General features: G+C 46.1%; 5 protein-coding genes across 5 annotated transcripts; 3 read left to right on the top strand and 2 right to left on the bottom strand.

Annotated features, from left to right (window-relative positions):
* Nucleotides 1-2,173: 2,173 nt before the first annotated feature.
* On the bottom strand, nt 2,174-3,843 carry N7487_005308 (Tyrosine--tRNA ligase; the record flags this gene model as incomplete). The annotated part of the gene is made up of 7 exons (XM_056873055.1): nt 2,174-2,316; nt 2,386-2,482; nt 2,539-2,710; nt 2,777-2,884; nt 2,939-3,225; nt 3,280-3,433; nt 3,524-3,843. 7 exons carry the CDS (start codon nt 3,841-3,843, stop codon nt 2,174-2,176), a joined length of 1,281 nt encoding a protein of 426 aa, XP_056730775.1.
* Nucleotides 3,844-4,868: 1,025 nt separating this feature from the next.
* Nucleotides 4,869-6,122, top strand: N7487_005307 (zinc-dependent alcohol dehydrogenase family protein; the record flags this gene model as incomplete). Its single annotated transcript, XM_056873054.1, has 4 exons — nt 4,869-5,030; nt 5,099-5,488; nt 5,569-6,015; nt 6,078-6,122. 4 exons carry the CDS (start codon nt 4,869-4,871, stop codon nt 6,120-6,122), a joined length of 1,044 nt encoding a protein of 347 aa, XP_056730774.1.
* Nucleotides 6,123-6,482: 360 nt separating this feature from the next.
* N7487_005306 (Aldolase-type TIM barrel) lies at nt 6,483-8,584 on the top strand (the record flags this gene model as incomplete). Its single annotated transcript, XM_056873053.1, has 2 exons — nt 6,483-6,686; nt 6,758-8,584. The coding sequence occupies 2 exons, from the start codon at nt 6,483-6,485 to the stop codon at nt 8,582-8,584; spliced, it is 2,031 nt and encodes a 676-aa protein (XP_056730773.1).
* Nucleotides 8,585-14,233: 5,649 nt separating this feature from the next.
* Nucleotides 14,234-15,787, bottom strand: N7487_005305 (uncharacterized protein; the record flags this gene model as incomplete). The annotated part of the gene is made up of 1 exon (XM_056873052.1): nt 14,234-15,787. One exon carries the CDS (start codon nt 15,785-15,787, stop codon nt 14,234-14,236), a length of 1,554 nt encoding a protein of 517 aa, XP_056730772.1.
* An 8,331-nt stretch (nt 15,788-24,118) lies between these two features.
* On the top strand, nt 24,119-27,183 carry N7487_005304 (uncharacterized protein; the record flags this gene model as incomplete). Its single annotated transcript, XM_056873051.1, has 9 exons — nt 24,119-24,341; nt 25,075-25,250; nt 25,286-25,370; nt 25,429-25,535; nt 25,557-25,751; nt 25,800-26,007; nt 26,060-26,219; nt 26,277-26,799; nt 27,049-27,183. 9 exons carry the CDS (start codon nt 24,119-24,121, stop codon nt 27,181-27,183), a joined length of 1,812 nt encoding a protein of 603 aa, XP_056730771.1.
* Nucleotides 27,184-27,689: the final 506 nt, after the last annotated feature.

Raw genomic sequence — 27,689 nt, 5'->3', positions numbered from 1 at the left:
CTTATAGATCATGAAATAGCAGCTTCAGCTGAAGCACTTGACATCCAGACACACTCCTTCGACGCTATCAGTGATGATAAGGAAGATATTAAGGTACATTATGATATACCACTACTCTTAGCAGTTGCTGCCGGGAAGCGCCCTATGGTCTTTTCTGGTGATAAGGAGGAATCTGAAGGCGATGAACTTCCAGAGATAGATAAGGGCAGGGTCTCCGTGTCGCCTGACCTACCTGATACACAGCATCGTGTATCAGGTAGGATGCGGAAGAAATCGAGACTACTGGATGGGTATATAACTTAATAGTTTAACTCTTGAGAACATACTGTATAATAGATATTATCACTGCAAATGTGAGAATTGAAGCCCTATTCAAACATGAAACTATGACCTATGATATGCACTCAATCCTCTTGTAAGGCTATACAGTAATAAATCTTTAGCTTACAATTACAAAAGAATACAGCCCAATTCTACATAATTTATGCAATTACCCCCAAGTCACGTTTCTAGCATATTAGTCATAGTTTTCGCACCTCAGGGGCACCTCAGGGTTACCCTCATGAGGTGCGGTGCTCAACCTACCGCACCTGAGGGTCGGAATCTTTGAACCTACACCGCCCAAATGGAGGTGCAGGTGCAGGGTCGGTAGGGTTACCCGAGGTGCAGTGCCAGGTCTACTTCGGGTCCCACCTTAGGATCTGACCGCCATTCTAGACCGCCTACTGTATTAGTATATTAAATCTCGCGCGTCCTAAACACGCTAGCATATGCGCTGTATATTAACGCGTTTTGAAGAGATTTTCGCACTGTTTTCTTATTCTATATACTAAAACATGCCTCCTATACGTGGGAAAAGAGGCCCAGAGCTTGACTGTCTTACTAGAGCTAAGATCTGTGAACTGCATAGTACCAATGGTTGGGGTGCAACAACTATAAAAAAGAAGCGATTTCCAGATATTCCAAGCTCAACTATTCAGTATACTCTTACTCAAGAGTCAAAGCGTCAAAAGCAACAGTCTTTAGTAGACTGCGACAACGCCCGTTTTTGTGGAGACATTTTTAGCGTCGCCAAGACATATGCGGGCACTCTTGGCACGGTGGGTACTGCCAAGAACTAGTTATGTACATAAAATCACCGAATAGGGTAATTTTTGCATTATTTTTGCATAAGGATGGGCGATGGGCGTCGAATTTCAAAAGGCCCACGGGCCGTGGACACTTTCTAGTGCCCATGGACGGGCGATGTCGCAGTCTAGTCTTTAGCACGCTCAGGGGGGCCAAGGAAGCTTACTGAAGACGACCGTGACTATATATATGAGACTATACAACAAAACCCGTCAATCTTAGTCGCAGACCTACTCGCAGAGGTCGATTATAAGGTTAAACGTACCTCAATTTGGCGGCTGACCTATGAAATAGGCCTTCGAAAGTGGCGGAAAATGCAACGGCCTACTTTAACACCTCTATCTGCTGAAAAACGCCTTACTTAGGCGCGAAGATATGAGCACTTCACTTCTGAGGATTGGGCCCGTGTGTATTGGTCTGATGAGTGTACTATTGAACGTGGTATCGGTTAGGGTCGAGAATGGTCATTTACCCGTCCAAAGGACCAGCTTTGGGAGCACGAAGAAGAGGGCTATCAAGTCCAAATGATACCAACCCGTGGAAAACAGATTAAACAGATGTTTTGGGCTGCCTTTTCTGGTCTTCCGCGACGCTCTAGTTTAATTCCATTATTTGGTGATCCTCAGTCTCGCCGCGGTGGTGTTTCATCTCGGACTATTGAAGAGCTTTACCGGCGTGTTCTTCCAACACTTCTTAATAGTATTGATCAAGATGCTATTTTTCAACAAGATAACGCACCGGTACACACTGCCTATATCATTCAGGGGACTCTTAATGAGCTTGGATGTGATATTATGGAGTGGCCTCCCTATTCGCCCGATTTGAATCCAATTGAGAACCTATGGGCGCTCCTAAAGGCCGAAATACTGAAGCGACACCCTGAGCTAATACAGCTCCCAAATAACGAAACTACGCTTGATCTACTAGTCGACGCTGCCCAGGAAGCTTAGGAGGGGCTAGATATTGAGATGTTTAAGCATCTATCTGATACTATGCCTCATAGAGTTGCTGATGTTATTAAATATGAAGGTTGGCATACTAGCTATTAAATTGGATTGAATTTTCGAGGTTTCTGCCTGGCAATATTAAAAGTGGGCCTACAAAGTGGGCCCACGGCCGAAGTACCCAAGGTCAAATACTCATGGAACACCACTGTACTGCGGGGGTCGGGCAACCGATATTCATGTCCTATAAACGCGATTAGAATTTGGGAAGAAGGATAACCGCACAGCCCCCCAGTCCGCATCCCGCTCCTACGCTCAAGCTTGGGAGCTCTATGAATCTCAGGTAGGGGGATGAAAGTGAACAACTTAAGGTAGCGCTCCACAGTATCATCAGGGGTGCGGACGAAGAACTGGAAAATAATTAGCTCTAGACGAAACAGAAGCTTCATGGAACGAGTAAACTAACCTGGTAAAGCTCGAAAGTGGTAGTCATGCTCTTGTCGAGCCAAATTGCATTACCAGCGGACTTTCCGAACTTCTCTCCAGACGAGGCTGTCAAGAGAGGCGTTGTAAAGCCAATGGGTCGGTCCAGTTCCGAGTCCAAAGGATTACGTTTTTGCTCATCGGCAGTGTTACGGCTAATTGACTTGACGGCATCCATACCGAACAGGATGTTTCCATACTGATCAGATCCACCCACTTACACTTGAGTACCCTTCTGGAACAGGTTCCACCAGTCCCAGCCTTGGAGAAGAGGGTAGGAGAACTCAGCAAAAGACATGCCATCGCCCTGGTTCATCCGATTCTTGACACTGAATATAATTGTTAGTTCAACTGAACAGCCAAATTGCATTGATAAGACTCACGTGTCTCGGCCAAGCATAGGTCCCAGCCTAGTGAAGGCGCCTAGATCGCGCAGGACCTCAATGAAAGGCATTGAATTCCACCAAGTGTTATTGTTGACCAACGCTCGTCTCCAGATAGCCTGTTTCTGATAACCGTGTCTCCTGCCGTACTGCTCAATGCTAGTGCCCAGCTTCTTCAATTGCATGTGCATGCTAGCCATGTTTGCCTTGCGAATCGAGGTATGAACTTTTTCGCGGCCCTTTAGTCGACCTGTGGGGTCACCAACTCGAGATGTAGCGCCACCCAACTATTTTGTGTCAGTCAGCCATTTCAAGAGACTCTCAGGCCCAAAGAAACTCACCAAAAAGGTGACAGGCAAGCCCCAAACATATCCCCAAGCCAGGACCATAAACGGCAACATATGTCCCACGTGCATAGATGGCGCCGTAGGGTCAATTCCGACGTAGATACCGACCCTCTTCTCGGTGAACACCTGATGAAGCAAATCGCGTTCTCTGGAAAGATCAGAAATGGACAATTAGTACTTGTTTTCCAATTAACTCATGCAGAAGAGGACCCCGAATAAATTCCAGCTCACAACATACCCAACAACATCATGAATCAACCCGCGTTCTTCCAGATGAGCCGCGAAGCTCTTCCTCTTGCCCTCGTTAATCTCCTCCGCATGCCGAGCCCACTCATCTTTGCCATCCTGAACGCGCTTCAGCCATTGTTGCGTGATTAGCCTCTTCTGCTGCGGTGTACACTGGGATTGTTGAAAAAACAGAGCCGGGCGACGGGTCTCGCAACGGAGCGGATTTGTTTGCGATGCTGCGGCGAAGCTACGTGCTCCGTATGACGCGGTTCGAGGTAGGGGCGCGTTGCGACAAGTCGCGCGAACAAGAGGCGTTGACCGAGGTCGCATGGGACCGATTGATGTGAAATGGGTAAGGAGGGAGGGCGTTCCAGTGGAAAATTGGAGGAATGAGTCGCGGAGACCAAAAATGGCCGGCGATCAGGCCAGCTCCGAGATTGTCGCGATAAGCGGATCATCGTTAATCCATGGGATAGTTTAAGTGCGAGGCTAGCATAGAATGTCTACGGAACTGTACTTGATCAGAGCTATCTTGTAAACTTGAAATATCTCTCCGATAGCTTTATAGTTTATTAATTTATTGATACAAATTCCATGCTGACTGCCGTCATTTTCTCATTCTGCAACTTGCAATAACCGCAGGACCAAGAGAATTCCCAGTGGGTCCATGTTTTCAGATCCCGAAGCTCCGCTCCGCCGAAGTAACAACGAAAAGCAAAAGCTCCGGAGTAACTTACGTTTTGATGTTCCGCACAGGTTAGTCCAATTGCGCTATATTTGGAGAATAAAGAACTAATTTAAAGTTTTCAAAACCCGAACGCCGAGAAGAAAAGGCGAATGGTTCCAGCGGTGACAGGTTAATATCTATTTTCAACACAGAGTAGATAAAAACATCCAACTGGGGAAGAGTGGACATGACGGGCGTGTAATTTGATTGGAATAGATTTTACATATTAAAATTGCCATATCATTTAGTACTAAATAATATAGAGGCTCTTCTAGATCACCTTCTCTCCTTTTTCTAACAATGTATCATTGTCATAACGCCATACTCCTGACGTCATGAGCCTAGGATAAGCCATGGATGGTTATGGTCAGGATGAACCGGGATTGATCAGCATTGAAATGTGTCCGAGAACGGTCTCTCATCTGCCCGAGAACAGCCTAGACCACCTGTACTCCCTATCTTCGACGTAATAATCGGTAGATCGCCTACGTCAATTCGCGGGCATTTATAGAAGACCTCATATGCCCCTCCGAGTCCCACCTCAACTCATCACAACTGCCAATTTCTCTACACATCCTCTCTCTCTCCAAAATCCAACCAAATTACAATTGAATTGTCGTACAAAACAATGGTCCCCTCAACCATGAAGCAATGGGTAGTCGAGAACAAGGACAATGGCTTCGACGGCCTTGCCTTCAAGGACGCGCCCCTCCCAACTATCGGTGAATCAGAGGTGCTGGTCAAGCTTCAGGCTGCCTCGCTCAACTACCGAGACTTAATCATTCCCTTGGTAAGAATACCAGCACGATAGAGCAACCCAGTTTGACAGTTAACTAATTGCACCACACCACAACACAGGGTAAATATCCCTTCCCTTCTGGTTTCCCTGTGGTCCCGGGCTCCGACGGCGCTGGCGAGGTCATTGAGGTCGGCTCCAAGGTCACCGAGTTCAAGAAGGGCGACAAAGTTGCGACGCTCTTCAACCAGGGTCACCAATATGGCCCGATCGATATTCCCGCGACACAGACCGGACTAGGCGGCGTAATCGACGGCACCATTCGCGAATACGGCGCTTTCGCCGAGAAGGGTCTTGTCAAGGCTGCGAAGAACCTCTCACCAGTTGAGAATAGTACTCTGACATGCGCGGCTCTGACAAGCTGGAATGCGCTGTACGACCTAAGGCCGTTGAAGCCTGGCCAGGTCGTTCTAGTCCAGGGAACTGGCGGTGTGAGCATCTTCGCTCTTCAGGTAAGTGATTGCTTCGCCCATGGTAGCTAACGGCCAGTTATCAATGAGCAGCTTGGCTAATCAATATCCGTGAGGGTTAGTTTGCCAAAGCTGCGGGTGCGATCGTGATCGCCACGACCTCATCCGACGAGAAAGCTAAGAAACTCAAGCAACTGGGTGCGGATCACATAATCAACTATAGGACCGACCCGAACTGGGGCGAGACTGCTCGCGCGTTGACCCCGGATGGTGCCGGCGTGGACCACATCATCGAAGTCGGTGGAAGTGGCACCCTGAAGCAAAGCTTCAAGGCCATCAAATTCGAGGGAGTGATCAGTGTGATTGGATTCTTGGGTGGTGTCAGTCCTGCTGATCAGCCTAGCGTTCTAGATACTCTGAGCAACATCTGCACGGTTCGCGGTGTTTATGTTGGGAGCAAGGCGCTGATGCGGGATATGATTCGCGCGATCGAAGCCAATGATATTCACCCTGTTGTGGACCATAAGGTCTTTTCTCTGGCTGAAACCCGGGATGCGTATGAACACATGGTAAGTGAAGTGAACTGTTCCCTCCTGGGTGTAAAAGGATATCTGTACTAACTGGGAAATAGTGGGCTCAAAAGCACTTTGGCAAGGTGGCTGTCAGGATTCACTAGAAATCAAGTAGGAAGTGCAAAAGGAATACTCAGCTACAAAAGCAATGCTACAGATACTCCATCTCCGTGCATGGAACAAAGAAGATCGAACATCGTAAGGTAGATAGTAGATAGGATGCAGTGTAGCGCACAGAAGCCGAAGAGTCAAAGACGTTGAGGAAGGTTCCCCGCTGCTTCCCTCAGCACATCACAAGATCCCCGGGCCCTCTCCCTCTTCATCTTTTGTCATTCGTCCAAAGTTCACAGCTATCGGGTCCGGCCTGGTCGATTTCTCAACTCGACGCTCGCTAATCGGCTAGCTACAGCTTAATCTAATCCCTGCACCCGAGAGAGCTGGGAGCTTACCCCTCCCATCCGATCATGCATGAGCAAATTGACAGAAATACCTCCAATCTCCCCATAATCGGACCTGGCGATTCTACGAAACATCAGAGCCCGCACTTTGCTCGCCCGGTCCAGATGGTTCTTTTCGCCCGTGTGACGTGCTACCCTCCACTGGGTCAAGTAACCAGCATTCCCAGAGTCCAAAAGAAGTTGCGGTCGGAGAAGGACCATGGCGATACGGTGAGTACTAATCAGCTGTCTTGGGTACAATAATACAATAAACAAAGATCGAGTATCAAAGGCTGGACTAGGTGCGCTTCACCGTCACCATCGAATCAAGCACATCTCTACCAGATCAACCCTGGGAAGCTCAAATCTGGCATAACATCTCCGATCCAGACTGGACGGCGCTGCCACTGCACGAAACCAAACAGTCAGCCGCGCCTTTGCTTAGTGGAAACGCCACAGAATATAGGTATTATCGCCACATATTCGCAGGACAGATTCAACTCCCTTCAGTCGGTGGGCATGCACAATTCACGGTGCGCTTTCGCACAAGCCCCGAAACCGATTGGCAATGGGTAAACCCTCATCATTCGGTCGGTGATGGGGAAATCGTATACACTGCCCGCGAATCCGGAATCAAGAAAGCGCTATCACCTTATTTCCCCTCTCAGGTTCGGAAAGAAGAGCTCGCAAAATATATCACCAACCTTTCGCAAGATATCCAAGTCGAGTCACGGACCAGCGAGGCCCCCGGTTCTCTACTATGGTCAATATCAGGAAATGTGTCTGCAGCAGCAAATGGAGCATCCGGAATCAGTACTCTTCTTCTCGGTACCCCTTCTTCAATAATGAGGAACTTTTCCTTGGTGCGGGTTTGGAGTCCGTGGCTGGGGCCACGACATGGTAGAGACTGGTTTGATTTGACGGAAGATGCGATACTATGCTCTTTCCTGCGCAAAGATGGTCTGAATCTCGTTTTGCTAGCCATTTCAGGTATCAACGATGTCTTGACGGTTTTTCAGTCTGGCGATAATGGCGAGGTCGTGATCAAGGCCAGGAACGATAACACGAAATCCGCCCAATTCAATGTCTTGGCTGCTGTTGCGGAAGACTTTGAAGTCGCTATATCTGCTTTAATCTATGAGTCGCGGAAGGTGGTCAAGCCATTCTCAGACTCTTCAATGGATGATTGGGAAGAGACGTCTCCGATATCTCCTCTCGATGATGATATTGTCTTTGTTGAGAAAGACCCGAAAATACAATGGCTGGCTGAGTGGTTTGATGACTTGACATTTTGTACTTGGAATAGCCTGGGGCAGGATCTAACGGAGGAAAAACTTCTCCAATCCTTGGAATCTTTGAAGTCTCACGGCATCAGCATCTCGAATCTGATTATCGACGACAACTGGCAGAGTCTCGACAACGAAGGCGAGTCCCAATTCAGAAGACGGTGGCAGCGGTTCGAGGCAAACGAAAAAGCCTTCCCAGGAGGTCTTAAACGAACCGTTGACGAAATCCGCCAGAAAAACCCTAATATTCAGCATGTGGCAGTTTGGCATGCCTTGTTCGGGTATTGGGGTGGAATCAGTCCTGATGGCGACCTCGCTCGAAAGTACAAGACCAAGGAAGTACAAGTCAAAGATCCCAGCTCCAATAGCCCAATTGCACAAAATATTCCCGAGGGCAAGATTCTTGCCATAGATCCCGATGATATCCAGCGATTCTACGAGGAATTCTATAGTTACCTCAACACCGTCGGAGTTGATTCGGTCAAAACGGACGCCCAATTCTTCCTCGACCTCCTCGAGAACTACGGCATCTGGGCGTTGGAAGACTTCATATGTGCACCTGGCTACCTGTTTAGAAGAAGTTACGCGCTTCAACATCAACCTGCTGTGGGGTTGTCGGCGGTGTTCCTCGAGCAGATGCCGGGATATATTTTAGCGGTTGTAGCAGCAGTCGTGGGTCTTACACAGAACTACCCGCCAGCCCGGTGGAGACATAGGGCTGATCAATCGGCACAGTTAAATTGTTACCCCGGATTTTCGCGCAGGAGTTCTAGCGAAGTATTTTCTGAATTCCAGCGGCCACCAGCTCTTTCCGTCCTAGCTCATTCCGCTTCTTACTTCTAGGGTTCGAAAGTCCATAGCTAGAAACCAATTTCAAGCTTGGCTGTTTGATGAAAGACCAGCATTTACTAGACTTATTGTTCTTGATCATGCTGGCTGAACTCCACTAACGCCCTGCTATGGAACGAGGTGGATGACTGCTAGTTCTTGTTTTGTTGGCCTTGCTTTTCAACCACATAGCCTCGGAGCTGGATACAAAAAGCAACAAGTTCTGCCGAGCATGACAACGTTGGCAAAGTGGTTGGCCGACATCAAATTGATGATAATTGAGGGTCATTGGGCAAATCGTCAACTCAAACGAATGTGACCCCTCTGGCCGTGGCTATTGCCACTCGCATTGATTATTGAAACCTTTTCGTGCCGTTAGCTTGCTTCTATATGCAACTTTTGACCATAAATTCAATCGGCCCCTTGGGAATAAAAAGGTCGTCGCAGCTTATGAGGAAACCAGACATATTTTGATCACAATGTATCATTAGGAAGATATTCACGGGTTGAGTTTGTGGTATAGTTAATTGATAATCCGTGATGTCCTACCCTATATGTTGGTAACCCAGGCGATCGTGGATGAGTACACCCACCGGACTCAGTCAGTTGAAAGGCCACTGGAGAATGAAGTCTTAATTTTGTCGAATCCAATATTCAGCGACAACTATATGGTTTCAGGAGGTTAAAAAAGCGAAGCGAGACTTGCTTGGAAACATTGAAACCTTTCCCCCGTCTGGTGGAAAAAAAATCCCCCTGGAGGGAGAATCAGAGCCTCTTTTAGAAATTCTGAAGTCACTATTATATGCACGTCGGAGACCAAAAGAAAATTACCGCTGTTCTGGCCGACGCCGTCAAACTTCGAAAATTCTGACGTGATAGAATCATTGCTTGCGCAGAGAACGAATTTTCCAGTGCACTGGGTCGGCGGAAAACCGCGTTCAAGCCTATGGATGGCAGGCCATCGCGGAGACATTCGATACATCAATCTGCTGCTTGATTACATGACTTTGACCAAGCGGTTCCTCCTGTAGCCGCCTTTTCGAATCAGATGGTATTACCCAAAATCCAATGAAGAAAACCCGACCTGGCCCATCTTCCTAATAAGTCCATTTTGAGTTATGTTTATACTCAAAAACGAAATAGCGCTGCCCTCGGAGAAAAGCGTAATGTGTTTGACAATTAAAGATTACCTGTGATCGTGCGATAGGAAAGGGTATTACCCATTTGGAAATTTTGCCCACTTGTGATGAGGCAATTTCCAATAAATTCAGTTGAATTCTGGGTCGTTCGATACGAAGAAAGCAAGATGAGAAGGAAAGGAAAGAAGTTTGGGAGAAGGCTGAGATCCCCATCTTCCTCTACGACTTAAAAGGCCTCAGGCCAATTTACCCAGTTTTTTCTTCCAATGTCGACCTCTTCTGCTCCCAGTCCCTAAACTGTCACACCACCATAGACCTCGTCACAACCAGTGCATGGGAAGGCAAAGCCCAACCGCACCCCCCAACCGCGCTAACTATGGTTAAGCAAAATTCCCACCGTACCGCACTAAAAAAACGCATGGTCAGACTGCGGTCAACCGCAGAGAGACCGCAAATACATAACTAGCCTAATTAAGCTATCGTCAGGCGCACAAAATTGCTGAAAAGCTCAGTTATCTTGAGTTCATAAAGAATCCAGATCTAGGATTACATGTTTATCAGCTTTTATACTATCCAAGTGTCGTGGTCTGCATAAAATATGTATAATTCATGGGGTCTTGGCTGTTTGGCCCGTTTGCCCAACCGCGGTCTACCCGCTGTTGACCATGTGCGGTTTCTGGATGTGGCCTGAGCGACCGCATATAGGAAAATCCCAAACCTCAACCGCGTTTTCGCGGTTACCTAAACGCACCGCAGCGGTCATAACCGCGGTTGATGCGGAGCTCTACCAACCACTCTTATTGAATTTTGAACATTTCTGGGTTGGCGGTTATTTGTATTAGACAGGATGTGAATCTGAGCTCGGTCATCATTCGTAAAGGATCCAAAATATTTTGCAACCTGCAAATTGGCATATCCGAAAGACAGCAGCCGGGCATTAGGTGAATTGGGCATAGATTGGAGCGAATGCGTATGGGCTTTGAGGGCGTGCACAATCCTATAGGATTGAATATAATGGTGCTATAGAAAGCTATATATTAGTGTTTTATATAGAAAGAATCGTTCCTGAATGAGATAGAAAACTTGGAAAATACATGTTCTTTATTCAGAAGGCGTCTCATTATATGCCTTCCACTCCATGACTCTCCGCTTCACGGCCTTTGATAGAGAGCAACACATCGCTCAATATCCAGACAGTTCCGCGATCTGTTGCCAAGATAATAGATCACTTTGTGGATGCCGCATACAGAATTATGTGCTCGTTTAACCGCTGAGACAATGTGCTAGATTTGATCAACGATGGCTTCAAAAATCGTTATCTTATAAAAGATGCGCTGATACGTGGAGGGATGCGGTATGCTGTTCCCTCACTGGGAGATGAACCAACCTCGTTTTACATCAAACCAAATAGAGTAGCCAACAAGTCATGAAAAATGTGAATAGGCTCCAGTCCATGCCTTCCCCCGAGTTGTGATTTGATAGTATTGCCGAGCGCCTGGGATCAACTCAAAGCCTTACTATAGTGGTACCACAAAAGTCTGTGAGTCTTTGACCAGCTGAGGAAAGAAGCACTTACTCACTGTATTGATACTTTTTGTAGTGTTGCCTTCGGGCTCATTCGCCTTGAAAAAGGTCATACGAAGAGGCCCCAGGCTTGAAACGATAGAAAAGACGCAGAATTCCAAGCTAACCGGCAAGTGTTAGCTGTGCTTCACTAGATCAGACGAATGATCTCACTTTATCCATATTAGCAATGGGGCCATCGTATCTAATCAATCATCAGCTCTTTCCCCTCAGAAAATGGATTGGACATAGGTCGGTTTCAAGACCCCCTCTCCCCAAAGGGAAAGCTCACATGTCATGTCATGCCCAACAGCGAGAGCCTTGAGATTCGTGCATTTGATAATAACCACTGGTACAGCTCTATCACAATTCACGTTAATTCTATTCTTCATCCTAAAAACATAACAACTTGATTCAACTTACAGGGCAATCGACCCACAAAAAGCACAACCAATCAGCCTTTTTTGGAGAGGAGCATCCCGCGTCCATACGACAATGGTCGCATTACCTGCAAGGTGAACATAGAGTAGAATTGATAGCACTGCAATCCATCAGTTGAACAAATCCTGCTGATAGAAAATATTAGATAGTACCCACCTCCACCAGCCACTCCTATCTTTGGTAACAGTCGAGAAGGGATGCAGGTCGTTTCTAACAGCACGATCCAAGCAAGTGATACCACCGATCCGAATGCCGTCAGCAGTATTGAACATACTCTGAAAGTTGTGATCTCTACCGCCCGGTGTAGTAATATTGCCGCCGAGATTTTGCAGACGGCTGTCGAGATGTTTCCCCAGACAAGAGAGTACATCATTTCGGAATTTGCATTTCCGTATTCTTCCTGGCCCAGTAGAATTTTGTGCCGTCCATATCCTGCGCTAATGATATTTGTGATTTTAGCACAGTAAACTATTGCCGCAATCTTGTATTTGAGGTCAGATATCTTATGCTGCAAATTACATGAGCGGAGCACTCACTGCAGATGCTAGGATGGTAACATCCTCCACGTAGATATATCTTTCTTTGACCCCTCTGGAAATCCGTAAAGCTATAACAACAAGTGCGATACCTGCTGTGATCCACAGGAGTATTAAGGTCCGAGTACCGCGTTCATCAGATGCGCGGTCAGTGAAGTTTGTCATTTTTCAGATGGAAACAATTGCAAATTGTGTGAAAACCAGAGTCGATGAGAATTGGATGTATCATCTACCAGTATATGCAGAATGAAGCCATATGAATGTATGAATGAAAATGAAAGAAAATTTTGGAGAATGAGCTTGCTCACAAGTGTTCATGCCTTAAGTAGGCCTCTAAGCTCCGGCTAGCTTGGACCCCTCGGCAGCGGCGGTCGAAGTAACAGTGGTGATCAACTATAGCATCTCAGCGTTGATCACTACCGTCTGGGTCCCGCCTTGATGTAGCCACACATTATTCGACGGGGCTATATATTACTCTACACGCCCGATCCCCATCCATAATGAATGAATATTAGAATACGGTATACGATCGATGGCCAAGTAGCCCAGGTAGCCCAAGTAGCCCAAGTAGCCCGTGCATACATTCTAGACCTGAATATTGGAGCCCCTGATTTTGTCATTCTGATACTCGCTTCAGAGAGGTCATAAATATGTCCATGTGGCTGTCTTGCGGGCCATATGATCTCCACAATGTGTATCCACAAGATAGTAGTGGCTGGCCAAGAAGAGTAAGTGCACCCTACTCGACTACAGGTAATATGCGGATGAGTTGCTAATTAACAAGTAAGTGATTGCCCAATAAGATATCACTCGTCGCTCCACAGGTAGGACTTTGTGTCCCTTGATCGGAGAATGTATCTTCAAAACTGTATACGTTGTTGCTTTGTGACATGCCTCAGGTGCGTACGATACAACAGGTGTTGAGAAGCCTGCCGTTTCTCCACCACCGTCAAACCGAGGTCCGGGGGTGTACTCGAAGTGCATGCTTCTTGGTAGTTTGATTGTTCTTATAGAAGAAGGTGCAACGCTTACTATTCTTCTAGACTCTAGGGTCTAGCTGCTCATATGCCTATCTCTCTTTATGACGACAGAGAACTGAAGGACTGGCGCAGTAAGCAAAAGCGCTAACGTCGCAATGTGCAAAATTGATGAACCCTCTAGCATCACTATTGAAACCTCGGGGATGAGACAGGAGTCTTGGCACAGTTGTGCGAAGTATAGTGTTGGGGGCGATTGGGACTTCACTTCTGGTTGGTCGTTCATCTTAGAGAATCAGTGTCTCGTGTTTCAAGATCTTAGCAGTTGACCAAGAAAAAAACGTTGATGCAAGGCTAGAAAGGTTTTGTGTTGAATTTTCGACCTCGTAGCGTCAAGGTAGTCAGGTAGTTGGCTTGATACTACCACTAGTAACTGTAGAATTTTGATCATTGGTTTCTGTCAAGAGATTTTTCTCTCAGCGCTTCCAGACTTTCGTTCTTCCGATGCTGCATTTGCGCCTAGTGAGGCTAATGAAAAAGCTACATAGTAACATTGGCCTGCAAATGTCCTTATCTCTCAACCCGCGCCCAGGAGCGATCTTTCTCGACGGCTCAACTATGAAATAACTCAGAGCTACCAGCCAGACGTGGGACTCAAAGCCGAGTCTGCCGCATTTATACAATTTGTCTGTGTCAACTTGCGTTTACATTTATGAAAACACAGGTTGCGATGCGCTTTCTGATCCGCAAAAGAGAAATCTTCGACTACTGTTTCGATTTTACTCACTATACATAGTTGATATTGTGGTCCCTATCTTCCGACCAAGAGAGATGATGGTCACCTTGTGGGTTTTTCAAAGCTTCCCTCATTTCCTAATCCATGAGCCTAGGTGTCGAGTAGAGACTCCCACTGAGGTGGTCTAGGGATTGAGAGATTGGCGCAAATTCGTATGCAAGTCTGGTAGGCGTGAACCGTAAAATATCGTCGTACTTCATCCAACGAGAATACTAAATCAGAACTAGGTTAGACCAGAGTACATTATAGTGAATTCGGGTGAGGCAGACCGATGCGATCTGCATTCCAAGCCACAGGCACCTGTGTACTCTAAGGAGCATTGTGGAAGGATCCTCAATCAATGGCCTGTCCTCTGCCATGGCTGTCGCGTCGAAAAACATGGCAGGGTAGTAAAGTCGGCTCCAAGTGTGGCCTCTAATTAAAAGGTCCTCCGGCAGCTGCTGTGGGGTGGTGCCATCAATGCGGGGGAATGATTTGCCTTTGATCGTTGAAATATTGACGTTGGGCTGAAACAGACTGTTCAGGTAGTTGGCAAGTATCGACCATGGGACCAGCCGCTCAAGTCGCTGGATGACTGCTGGGTGGAGCGTAAGGCACCACAGGAAGGCCATAGAGACATGCACAGCAGGCTGCAAGTTCCAGTCATCAGGCTGGTTGAGGATGATGGCCAAAGTATGAAAAGCGAATGAGCTTGCACTGAATGCGTATTGAGATGATAAATCGGTACTGACATGGCTGTTTGGGTCGACGTGTGCTTTAGACGCCCACTGTTTTGCGAGAGCATAGGCATCTCCAAGCGTAGTATTGTCGGTTGAATTGAACTCCGTGGCAATGAAACCATCTTTGTTGCCATATTGAAGTATTGCACCGATGTTACAGCATGTAACAAAGATGCCTTGTTGTGCTTCTTGACCTAAACGGCCGACGTCTTGGCGCAGATTCGTAAGGAAGATCCTCGACCGAAGAGCGAACTGCTCAACTGGCAAGTCCAAGATACGGGCACCATGAGCAGCCATAAAAGAATTGACCAAGATGTTCCTATCACCCGGTGCCCCAGGAATAGAATGGACCAGCTGTTTCATGCTTGCCCACGCGTCTGAGAATGGGCGCGCGATTATCAGTGCTTTGGTGTAATAGAAAAATTGCTGCAATGTATCCGGGCGCGAGATCACAGCGAGGTGATTTTGAATCCTACCAGCTTCAGGACACTGATCTGTAGCGTGGTTATACCAAAATCTCGATACCTCTGCCCATGTTCTTTGATCCGCTCCATCTGTGTCCTCCACCGCCATACGATACCGCGCTAGATCGCCCAGGCATTCGGTCCAGATCTCCCTGAAAGGCGATATCCTCTCCAAAAGAAGTGTCACCATCAGATATGATAGACGTGTGAAATTTAGCAAATGTTCTTGCACGTCGAGCGAGTGAGCACGATGTTTTCGTAGCAGTTCCAGGTAACGATAGATCCCGTAACTCCACATACGGGCGGGCATGTTGTGCTTTTCAGCCAGGTTTCCTATGGTCGCGATGGCTGCTAGATCTTGTGAAACCACAAAAAAGTCGTAATGTTTCTCAAGGAGCTCTTGGTGTAACGAGGTGATGGTATTCCACTGATCATGCGATAACATCGTGTTTTCGTTCATCTGTGAGACATCTTCAATCTTTTCGGTGCAACTCTTCTCCACTTTGCCCAGCTCTGCGTAGATATTTCTCATTTTTTCTTTCATCTCATCAATCACACTCTCGGTAAGTATACAGTTGGTCATTGCGAATTTGCTCTCGTCTTGCGCCAGTGATGTCCGGACCTGATGCTGCGTTGTACCCCGACTCGCAATTCATGGGCCTTTTGGAAACGCTAGAAAATGGATTGTCCACAGTAATGTGACTTGACAGGGTTATTTTCAAATACAAACCAGAATTATGGTGAATGGAAACGACGAAATAAAGAAGATCCTGGTGGGCACCTGGGTAAATTGATAGCGGAAAGTCAAAACGCCCTATGAAGCCTGGGCTGTTCTGAAGTCTTTGGTCTTCTTGGGTGGTCATGAATACGTCTCATCAACGAAGATCCAATTCAAATTGATCGTATTGGTTTGGCTAGACTGCGACAACGCCCGTTTTTGTGGAGACATTTTTAGCGTCGCCAAGACATATGCGGGCACTCTTGGCACGGTGGGTACTGCCAAGAACTAGTTATGTACATAAAATCGCCGAATAGGGTAATTTTTGCATTATTTTTGCATAAGGATGGGCGATGGGCGTCGAATTTCAAAAGGCCCACGGGCCGTGGACACTTTCTAGTGCCCATGGACGGGTGATGTCGCAGTCTAGGTTTGGCAGTAGCACCAGCCTGACTTGCACTGCCAGTCTGAACCCCGTCCGTATGCTTACGCATCTGGTCCAACTGAAAATATGACATGTCAAAAGCGGACGCTCGGGCGTCATGTTTTTAACCTGAGTTGGCCAATCATTTTGGATCGGGGTTTTCAGCTCAGGGGCACGTATTTAAAATGGAGTCTTGCAATGTGGGCCAATTGAAGAGCCCAAAGTGCCCGAACAGATTTGGTCGAAGTGCACAAATAGTAATAGACGACGCATTGTTTAATGCTTGCACAGCCCCTGCCTATTATCTTTCGACTATTATCGATGATAATCCCTGCTTCTCGGTTGACAATAGTACTATTTAAAATACAACTATCTTCTAAAAGCTGTTCTTTAGCATGCCTAATCTAATCAACCCTTTGTACCGGCCAGCCAAAATGTTCTCCATAAAGATTACATAAATGAAGAATTTCTTATATCGCAGATTCTGAACTATGCACCTTCTCTGTACTGTAAACGCTCTCAGGCGCATTCCACAGTCTCGTAAGCCACCTACGAGCGTTACTCTATCGCTTATTTGAAGCGGTTGGGAAAGCTCAGCAACATGGTTATAAAGATGTGCTTCGCCAGGCTGTTATATTCTTCATAGTGAGGCTGCCACCTCGGCGAGATGATCTCCCAGTCAACCAAGGTACTGCTCATACACTCTAGATGCGCTGAAAGCTCAAATCCATGGCTAATCGCTTGATCGATCTTTTGAAGACCAAGCACGTGTAATGTAAACCACAGTCTTATATGGTGTGCCGGACGGGTCTTTTCCACGCCCCAGTCTCAGGGGTTGGGAAGCCCTTCTTGGCGTTCCACGTCCAAACTTTCCAACTATTGAGATTGGTGACGAAAGAAGACGGCGCCGCAGCCATGGCTTTGAGATAGCCATTTATGAGCATCCCAGGCGATACTATCTGCGAAGCAGATTTCCTTGTTCTTTGGTCGATGAGTCACAGAGAAAGCGACCGAGCCACTGTGGGCTGCATCTATTGTTGTAGTTCAGAGGTTTTTTGTGTCTGATCTGCACCAACCTTATATCACAACATCTATATGCAGCCACATCTTCCGATATTGCACTGTACATGCGAGCTCGTTTGAAGCCATCATACTTCCAGTATCGGTAGTATCACAGCTTGCCATAAGTAGAAATGGTTTTCGATGATTTTAAAGGTCGTCATCGATGGTTGTCTTCAGTAGTGAGAGATCCATTCGGAACTTGCAACCAACTTTGATTTCGCCTTCTTGGCCCGAAATGCTAATGATTCAAAGGGCCTTTTGAATGCACAAATGAGCCTGTTCCGAGATATAGACGGCCCCATTCGAACGCTCTTCAACATTGAGAATTTGATCTCGCGCAACTTTCATCGCAGTGAGTTTGGCCATAGAAGCACCGGAGACAAAATGCCCAACCGCTGATGACGGTAGGCCGAATATCCCTGCAATCCGCTAAGTCAAGCCGCTCTCAATGGTACACACCCTGGCGCCTGCCTCCCAGCTTCACCGAAGGGATTGTGGGCCGTGGTCAAACCATATTCAAGCTTGGAAAGTGGCGATACTGGCGACGGAATAGAGGAGAGGAATCTTGGATGGCTGACTGCGATTCGGTAGAAGATTTCTCTGGCATCTTTCATCACTTCTTCAATACATATGGAAGCACCAGGAACAGATAGCTTCAGCAATTCATTACATTTTTCCAGATTGGGCTGACGGATGAGGGTTGTCTCCGAGGCAGTTGTACTGAGGTGGTGGAGTAGTAGTAGGTCATGCGAATGCTTCTTTGGACCAAAAGTCATTATTTTCTGAGATCATCACCAAGGAGTGTTTATCTAACTCGTGGAATTTTGTTCTGTAACCGTGAACAGAAGAAGTTCGGCTGGTGAAATCGTTTAATCTGAACGGATGCATTTTCTATCGCTTCCTCTGCTATCTCATATAAGTGCGGAGAAACGGCAAGTAGATCGACTAGTTCCACAGATCGCAGTATCTCAATGACCGAACTTGGCCAGTCAAAATGCGCAGTTCATGAGCTTCAATCAATCATCATCATACTTCATTACATAGCGATAGTGTTTAAATCTACAACTAGGACCCCCATGTCAAAGTTCTGCCAAGTAGTATTTCTTAGTTCATAATGGCACATTTCATTTGTGACTAAAAATAATTCTACTTGACTGATCTTTCGATACCTTCAAGAGGTTTTTCATGTGCTTCAATTGTAAAATTTTGAAAATGACTCATCACCGCTCCTAAAGCTATCATCGATAAAATTACTCCTCACACCAGTACAGAATACTATGGCATAGACCGGTGAGCAATATTATTTGGTTTCCAAAACGACTGTCATAATAGCTTGTTGAGCAAATCATAGGCTATGTTAATGTTCCAATTGACCTTCGTCTGGGCTTTTTTGGACAACTTGGCCCATTTCGTAGCTTGTCGTGAAGAATCGAGATTGAGGGTTCTTTCATTCGTAAAAGGACTAAACTGGATTGCTCAGCATTTTCATTAAATGCTTTTTTATAGGTAAGAAAATCATAGAAAGAGGGAAAATAATATGTTTACGTAATTGAATAAATACCCTCTCAGATTGTTGCAGCCTAATTTGTGAGGTTCGTACCAGAAACTAATTTCATACAGTACTTTTCGAAATCAGCTATACCTCCAGACTCTTTCTTCTTGATTCGGAGAAACCAATCCCGACGCGCGCTAGGCCGGGTGAGGTCACCGCCTCAGAATTTTGGCAAAACTGTCATTGTAATATTTGTATGGTCAGCAATGAGTCATCGTCACAGTACCGTATATTATATAGAACCACTTGGAATCGCTTGGTGGATCTCGTGATCTTGCCAGATCGCTAGCTAGCTTCCCCTCTCCCGTTTGCTATATTATGCCTACTACCACCTATTCTTTCTATATGCAGCGAACGGTGGTCTTTACTCGCTAGTTATAGTGCAATAGCCTCTGCTTACTTCACAGAGGAACTAAACCTGGCTGGGAAAGATGTTTTCGTCTATCTTATGAGTTCTGCTATCTAGTGCACTTCTCGTTCGTTACTAGCGTCAATCCTAATATAGTTCTCCTATCTTCACTTTTTTACAAGAATCGTGATAATTGTGAGAGTTGAACTAATATCGCCTCGATAATGCAACCTAGTTGACAGACCACGAATCATAGGAAGACTACTCGTATTACGTCCTAACGCCTAACTATTGTGGCAGCCCCTTCTGTAACGGATAAAGGATCCTTACAACATGAAAACAGAATTGTCACTTAACCTTATCGGCTGGGCCACGAGAGTGGAGCACCACTGATTCGTTGCTGACCCCATGTGATCAAAGCGGGGTATAGTGATTAGGCCTTGACAAGTCCCGCAGCACCAGCCGATTTTTGGTCCCGGCCCCGCAGCACTAAATAAATTCTGGTGCTGTGGTGCTGCGACTAGGCTTCCGCAGAACCCAACCGGACCCGGACCCAACCCGGACCCAACCCGGGTTTGGGTTGGGTCCGGGTCCAAAATCTCAACCCAGCGCTGGGTTCTGGGTTACTACCCTCAACCCGGACCCATACTGGGGCCCCAATTGGGTTACAAATAAGACAAATATACCAAGGAATCCTCACTGTATAATTTATACAATCTCTTATTGTAATTTTGGGTATTTCTCTTGCATCTTATCTATATCAAGAGTATGTAGATTTAGGGTAGGAAGATAATATTTTAGCTAACTAGTGATACTGGAAATTATCATCATCTCGCTGTTTACGCTTCCGTCCTGATAATCGGAGCTGCGTACCATTATCCGGTAGCTTAGGCTCAATCATATCATCTTCAATATCCTCTATCGCCTTATTCTCCTTATCCCCTTTATCTAGCTCTTCAGTATCACTAATTGGGTCTACTTCAACCCCATCAGGTCTCTTATCCTTCTCTTCCTTCGCCACTTCAATTTCGTCTTGTGTAAAAAACTCTTCAAGTCGCTTAGCCTCTTGCTCCTTAAGATCGAATCTTGAAGTACAAAGGAACATCATAAGCTCTTAGATTGTTTCGGACTTTATTCTTCCCCGGCGGTAATAATAGATATCTCGAGCGGTATTAAATAGTCGTTCAACACCAGCGCCTGTTGCTGGTATTGAGAGAATATCCCTTATAAGAGCTGCAATAGCTGGAAAGCGGTGTTGATTCTCTCTCTAGAAACCAAAAGGCGCAATTTCAATCGTATCTATTAACTAGTTAGTAAAATATTAATATTATTTAGGTTTAATATACTACTATCGAGATATTATATTATCTCATCTATGACTCCCGACAGCTGTCTTCTATTACTATTTAACATCTTATCAAGCTTCGAACTTGGTCGAGGTTGATTATAAGAAGGTTGCGAGTCTTATATATGAGAAAGCCGATCTTGATATGGTACGAGAGCTTTTTGGAATGCCTAGCGATATTTATCGCGCCACTCTTGATCCCAGTCATCAGTTTGAAAGAATTGAAACTTATTCACAGGCGCAAGCATGGTACATATCGCAAAGATATACCCTCGGATATAATCAGTCTGAGAGTAATATTCGTCAAGCTTTAGTCGACTAGCTTCGAGCGCATTAAGTATCTATTTCTTCTATAGAATACGCTTCCGTCTGAGCTGCTTTATTGACTGTTTAAGATGCTCAAAAAGCCGGTTGTATATCTTAAAAGTATAATATACAGTAATATCCCGAGTCTTTAAGAGTTATAGAGTATAATCAAAGAATAGCTCCGTAATATAAAGAAGATAGTCAATTTGACGCTACTCTTCGGTATCTAGTAGCAGATCAAGACGAGCATACTCTTCACAAAAAGGGCCAAAAACAGACCGTAGTCTCTTCGCGCGGCGAAGCATTAGGAATGTTGAATTCCACCGGGTCTTTATATCTTAGATTGGGGCAATCTTGACTTTTTGGGGCTGGAGATTGTAAAAACTCTCCCGGCGCTGGGGACTAGCGTTTATATATATTGCAAGGTAACGAATCTTATTCAGCGTAGAAGAAATCCCTCGCTACTATTATTGTGCATTCTACTGGGCTATTTTAGACTGTTAATCAGTCCACTTTGTCTCTATAGTCTCATTTTCTGGAACTGCCTTGATGTGTCTAAGAAGCTGGTTCAGGCTAAGTTGGATAACATAGGCAAGATAAGGAATTCGAATAACAATAACACTATCCGGTAAAACCTATTGAAGGGATTCTATAAGAGTTTTGTTGTTTGATGCATTGTCTGTTGTCAGCCCAAATACCCTATCTTCGATTCTATGTTCTGTGAGGGTCTCTATCAGCGCACTACTTAGGTTTACACCAGTATGCGCCCTATAAATAGGCTTGAAGTCTAGTAGCACCTCTCGATATACCCAGTCGCTATCAATGAAATAGCCAGTGATTGCCATAAACGCCTGTAAGAAGGGAGAGGTCCAGCAATCAAGGGCAATAGATATCTTTGAGTGAGATAGAAGCATCTGAAGTATACTCTGTTGCCGACTCTTAACTGTGCTTGATAGCTGACGACGAATTGTATCAGCAGAGGGGATAAACGGGGTAGATAGAGAGGTACGAGCCATTTGAATTAGGCTCTGAAACGTTGGGTGCTCGATAAGTTGAAATGGGAGTCGATTAAGAGATAAGAAGGATAAAATCTCTTCCTCCCAGGCCTCTTGTGAGAAAGGAGCCTCGGTCGGAGTATCATCCTAAAAAAATTTAGTAAGGAGAATAAAAGATTAAGTTATAATAGAACATACAGCTTTGCTGAGGAATCTTGTAATCTCTAGCTTTGATCTACCCTTAGCCTTTCGATACCCTACGCTCTTGATATGTTTTGACATTGTTGATATGCTATGATATTGTGCTTTCCGGTCGCCCGTTGGATAAGGATGGATAGTATAAGGATGCTCAAGAATCTAGCCGCAATTCTTATATATAACCTTTAGTGCCCCATCGATACTATTTGCAACCTGGTTAAACCTACCCCAAATATCAGACTGGTGGTTTGAGTCCCAATAGATCTTACTCTTCCTTCTAAAATCAGTCTGTAACCACCAGTCGACCCATTCGGTATAAGTCATTTTGTTATAAAGAACAAATGCCTTTCTCCGATCGGGACTAACACGTAGAAGTGAGGTAGGAGGTATAAGGGGAATAATCGGACGAAGGAATTCGGAGTTAATAGAGTCGAGATCGAACGTCTGCTGGCTAGTAGATGGTTTAGGGGTACCAAGTCGGTTTGAAGGGGTAAGATAACCAAGATTGTCTATATCTCCATCATAAATCGAGGATATTAAATTAGATTGCTGGCTCTGGGATATAATAGGCGAAATAAATAAATGATCAATTACGAGGGGAAGAATAAGAGAAGGGATTTACTTACAAAGGGCAGAAGACGTATTACCCTAGCTGTAAATAGAGAGCTAAACGATCAAGTCGTCGTTTATCAAAAGTACCTACTTCACTAGCATTTAATTGGTATATATTATAGGTTTAAGTGGGTTAGAGCCAGCATAACCCAGCAAAACCCAGCCAAAACCCAGCTAAACCCAGCCAAACCCAGCCAAACCCAGCCAAACCCAGCTAAACCCAGCCAAACCCAGCAAAACCCAGCAAAACCCAGCAAAACCCAGCAAAACCCAGCAAAACCCAGCAAAACCCAGCAAAACCCAGCAAAACCCAGCAAAACCCAGCAAAACCCAGCAAAACCCAGCAAATATAACGGGCTAATACCGGTACTAAGGCTTAGGCTCTACCCGCGCTTACTGCTAGATCCCCTCAGCTAGAGTTTCTAACCGCGGTCAGAAACTAGGAGTATTAGTACTCGGGCTCTACCCGCGCTCACTGTAAGATCCCCTCAGCTAGAGTTTCTGACCGCGGTTAGAAAGTATAGTAGAATAAGGCTTTAATCGTATAATTAATTTTCTGACCGCGGTCAGAGATAGTAGTAGTCGAAAGGAGATCTCAACGTGTAAGGATAGAGTGACTACTTTACACTGTATTCAAAATATATTTCTACAACTTCAACCATATCAGCAAACCTAAATTATCAAATACCACTACAACCATGATTATCTTTAATTTTTATTGGTAATAAACTAATATCTGGCCAATATAAAATGATATAAGTGTCTATTTAGTTTAGTCATATAAAGTTGATGTCGAATAAGTGAGTTCATATAGGTTCGATCTAAAACACAAAAAAATACGAAGATTACATATTGATTATTTAGCAACTTTATGAACGCCAAGAGTTTGTTTTTATGCAAAGTTGGGTTTTACTGGGGCCCCATTGGGGGCCCAGCGCTGGGTCCGGGTTGGGTCCGGGTTCGCTGACTTCGACCCGGACCCAGGCTGGGTCCGGGTCCGGGTCCGATATCTCGACCCAAACCCGGGTTGTGCGATAGACTAGTCAGGACAAGGGATACGGAGGATGTCACAAGCTGTAAGTGAAGATTTAACTTTAGTAGGAGTAATAGCCTTATGATAGCGAGACACTAACAATTTGTGGTGCTTGAATATTCTCAACAGCAAGAAATGATTACATTTGGTTCACAGTGGTATCTACGCAGTGATAGTAGCAATGATTGGAGGTGGATGCGTGATACCCCGCACGTGTTGATTGATTCAGCCTCAGCGACTAAGGTGATCATCCATCAACAAGCGAAGCAGAGTCCGCTCTCGTCTGATATAACACTCTAACGAAAAAAAAAAAAAAAACGATGGCTAGTAAAAGGTCGCACGTCTTCCGGGTGACCGGCCTATCTAGGAAACTACTCGATGAAGAACTCAAGACCGCATTACACGACGCGCTCAACGACAACTTCGCGGACGACGAGAGATCGCATATCAAAGCTAAGATCACGATCGTGCCTTCATACTATAAAAGTGACACAGAGAGGGTGGCGCTGGTACAATTTCGCGGTAGGGTGCCTCAGTTCCTCCGTAAGCTGAGGGTTGACCCGCTTAGAGACTGGTAGGTTGAGAGGGGAGGCGATGACATCAACCTTGACTACCACTTCTTTGGATTTACCCAGCTTTACGCGCCAGACAAGAATGAGCCTATGATTGCCGAGTAAGGACCTATGCCGTTATCCACACCTAGACTGCGACATCGCCCATGGACGGGCGGGTGGGCAGTGCCCACGGGCCTTATGTAAGCGGGCGATGGGCACTATCAATACGCCCATGGACGGGCCCTACCCTTAGGGCCCATTGTCCATGGACACCGTGGGCGCCCGTGGGCCTTTTTAGTAAGCAAAATTAGCGCAACACGTGATTTTAATTGACAGATTTCAAAATATTTCAACTAAATTTATATTTTTTATATATTTACAATCATAATTCCGGATTTTTAATAAGATATATATAAATATATATACTATAATTTACTATATATCTAATTTTTATATATATTTAAGACAACTTTATATAATGGTGGGCATCGTGGGCATGCCCGCCGTGGGCATGCCCGTGGGCCTTGGGCGTTATGGACGGGCACTCGAAAATCCAAATAGCCCAAGGCCCACCGTGGACGGGCGATGGGCACCTCCTAGGTGCCCATGGACGGGCGATGTCGCAGTCTATCCACACCTAGAAGATTAACACTAACTGACCATACCACATAGTATCATTACCATTGCCGGACTAGATAGACATACGTATGGATCATGGCAAGGAAGAGGAAATCTTGGTCGGATGTGGCTCCAGGACTTCATATCGAAGGATCTACCGCAGTGCCGCACCATGATCTACAGGTACAACTCCAAGCTATCGAGCCACGGAGTCGATACGATCCTCGATTACGGGCGGGAGCTGATAGAGGAGATCAAGAAAATTCGGAACACAAAGGAGGTAGGAGAGACACTATCTGACTTGTCTACTAATAGCAAGTTTGGCTGATTGTTCCACTAGCTCTAGCAGAGACCTTTGATATTCATCGCACACAGTTTTGGAGGCATAATCATGGCTCATGTAGGATGACTATCTACCTTTGGGGTTTCATATATGATATGCTAACATTAACTTCTAGTGCCTGGTGAGGGCCATTCAGACCATGGAAAAGACCACCCGGCGATCACATCGCTACATCGAGCCACGTACGGCATGATCCTCTTTGCCATCCCATATAAAGGATTGGTGATAGACGATATCTAGCAGATACTAGCCGGGGATCACAGCCATCCGCGAGGGCAGTTACTACAGCAGATCTCTAGTAAATCCGACTTACTGATCCACCAGCTAGCGGATTTCAAAAACTTGATCAGAGATCGAAGAGTGGTCAGCTTCTATGAGACAGAGCAGACGAGGCGGTTGGCATTAGTGAGTGTTGGTCTTTGCCTGAAACAGGCCATGGTTTATATATACTGACGATCGCAATAGGACTCGGAAAGCGGGCGGTAGAAACGCACCGGGGATTTTGTGACGACGATTAGCGCAGACTCGGCTCTTCTGCAGCTCCCCGATCATGTAGAGGACAAGGTGCCGCTACACGCAGACCACTCAGAGGTGGTCAAATTCGACACGCGTAACGCGGCCGGATATCGAATAGCGCTCGATAAGCTACGGCAGTTCTCAAAAGAGGCGCCATCGGTGGTGGCGGCTCGGTTCAGTGGGTGACTTGATCCAGGGTCTGTTTGCGGGCTAATAGGAACTGTATTCAGCGCAAACGCGTCCGAAGCCCCAGCCGTGCTCCACAGTACCTTTCAAGAAAGACCCGATGTTTATAGGCCGTGAGGCTGTCATCAGCGCTATCAAGGAAAGACACAAGGCGATCGGTCAGCGACATGAGCGGGTGGCATTGGTGGGGTTGGCCGGCGTTAGGTGAGCTGTCTCCATAATGTAGCGTGTTGAATAACAACTAATAGAACTACCATTCAGAAAAACCCAGACAGCCATCGAGTATTCCTATCGTGTGCGAGAATCCACACCGGACATGTGGGTGTTTTGGATCCACGCCAGCAATGCGGCGCGGCTGGAACAAGGCTATCAGCAGATTGCCGCAGCTGAGGTTCCGGGGCGGGATGATCCAAAGATGAACATCCTCCAGCTCGTGTATCAGTGGTTGTGTGATGCACGCAATGGGCGCTGGCTGATGGTGTTAGACAATGCGGATGACGATGGTATCTTTTTCAGTGACAATACATTCAACGAACGAGGGCCGCTGGTGAGCTTCCTGCCCCAGGCGGCCCATGGATCAATCCTGATCACATCGCGAAATGGGCTTGCGGCACGGAATCTGGTGGGGAGCGATCGTCATGTGATCACAGTTCAGCCAATGAATGAGGACGAGTCCCTCACCCTTTTACGGGCAAGGGTTCCGGCCTCTCAATCAGGAGAGTCTGGAGAGTCTGGAGAGGATGAGAAGGCACTGGTCCTGGCCCTGGAATATATTCCACTGGCAGTCACTCAGGCGGGGGCCTATATTGCGAATCGATCATCTCGGGTCACGGACCGTGACCTCTGCATAGCCCACAAAGCCCATAGCCCAGCCCAACCCAACCCACCAAATGGGCTGGGTTAGGCCTTGACAAGTCCCGCCGATTTGGTCCCGCCTTGGCGCCAAGTGGGCGCCAAGCCGCTAGTCTCAGTGCTGCCTTGGCATTATTATGCTGATCATCGTCCTATTTAGGTAATTTCCTAGCCTAAATAGGTATGGTCGCAGCACCACAGCACCAGAATTTATTTAGTGCTGCGGGGCCGGGACCAAAAATCGGCTGGTGCTGCGGGACTTGTCAAGGCCTACCCATTCATAACCCATCAAAACCCAAGAGAACCCCATTTATAACCCATCGAAACCCCAAAGAACCCATTTATAACCCATTGAAACCCAAGAAGACCCATTCATAACCCACTCCCCCAGAAGATCCCTCAAAAATGTTTCATTTACCCTCCCAGAAGAGCTTTTCTAACCGCGGTCAGAGATAATAATATATACACCTACACCCCCCTAGAAGGGCTTTTCTGACCGCGGTCAGAGATAATAATATGTATATCTACCCCCCCAGAAGGGCTTTTCTGACCGCGGTCAGAGATAATAATATGTATATCTACCCCCCCAGAAGGGCTTTTCTGACCGCGGTCAGAAATAATGACATATACACCTACCTCCCAGAAGTGATTTTCTGACCGCGGTCAGAAATAATAACATATACACCTGCCTCCCAGAAGTGATTTTCCGACCGCGGTCAGAAAATATAAGAGAAGAGAAATATAGCTTTAATATAATATCAATTGTATATAAAATCAAATAAGAATAAGATATTTCTATTTACATTCATAGTTACCCTATAA

The sequence above is a fragment of the Penicillium crustosum genome, assembly GCF_028827405.1.
Source record: "Penicillium crustosum strain IBT 35664 chromosome Unknown utg000002l_segment0_segment0, whole genome shotgun sequence".
Classification (NCBI taxonomy): domain Eukaryota; kingdom Fungi; phylum Ascomycota; class Eurotiomycetes; order Eurotiales; family Aspergillaceae; genus Penicillium; species Penicillium crustosum.
The sequence above is the reverse complement of the archived record's forward strand: the minus strand, read 5'-3'. Positions and strand labels throughout refer to the sequence as shown.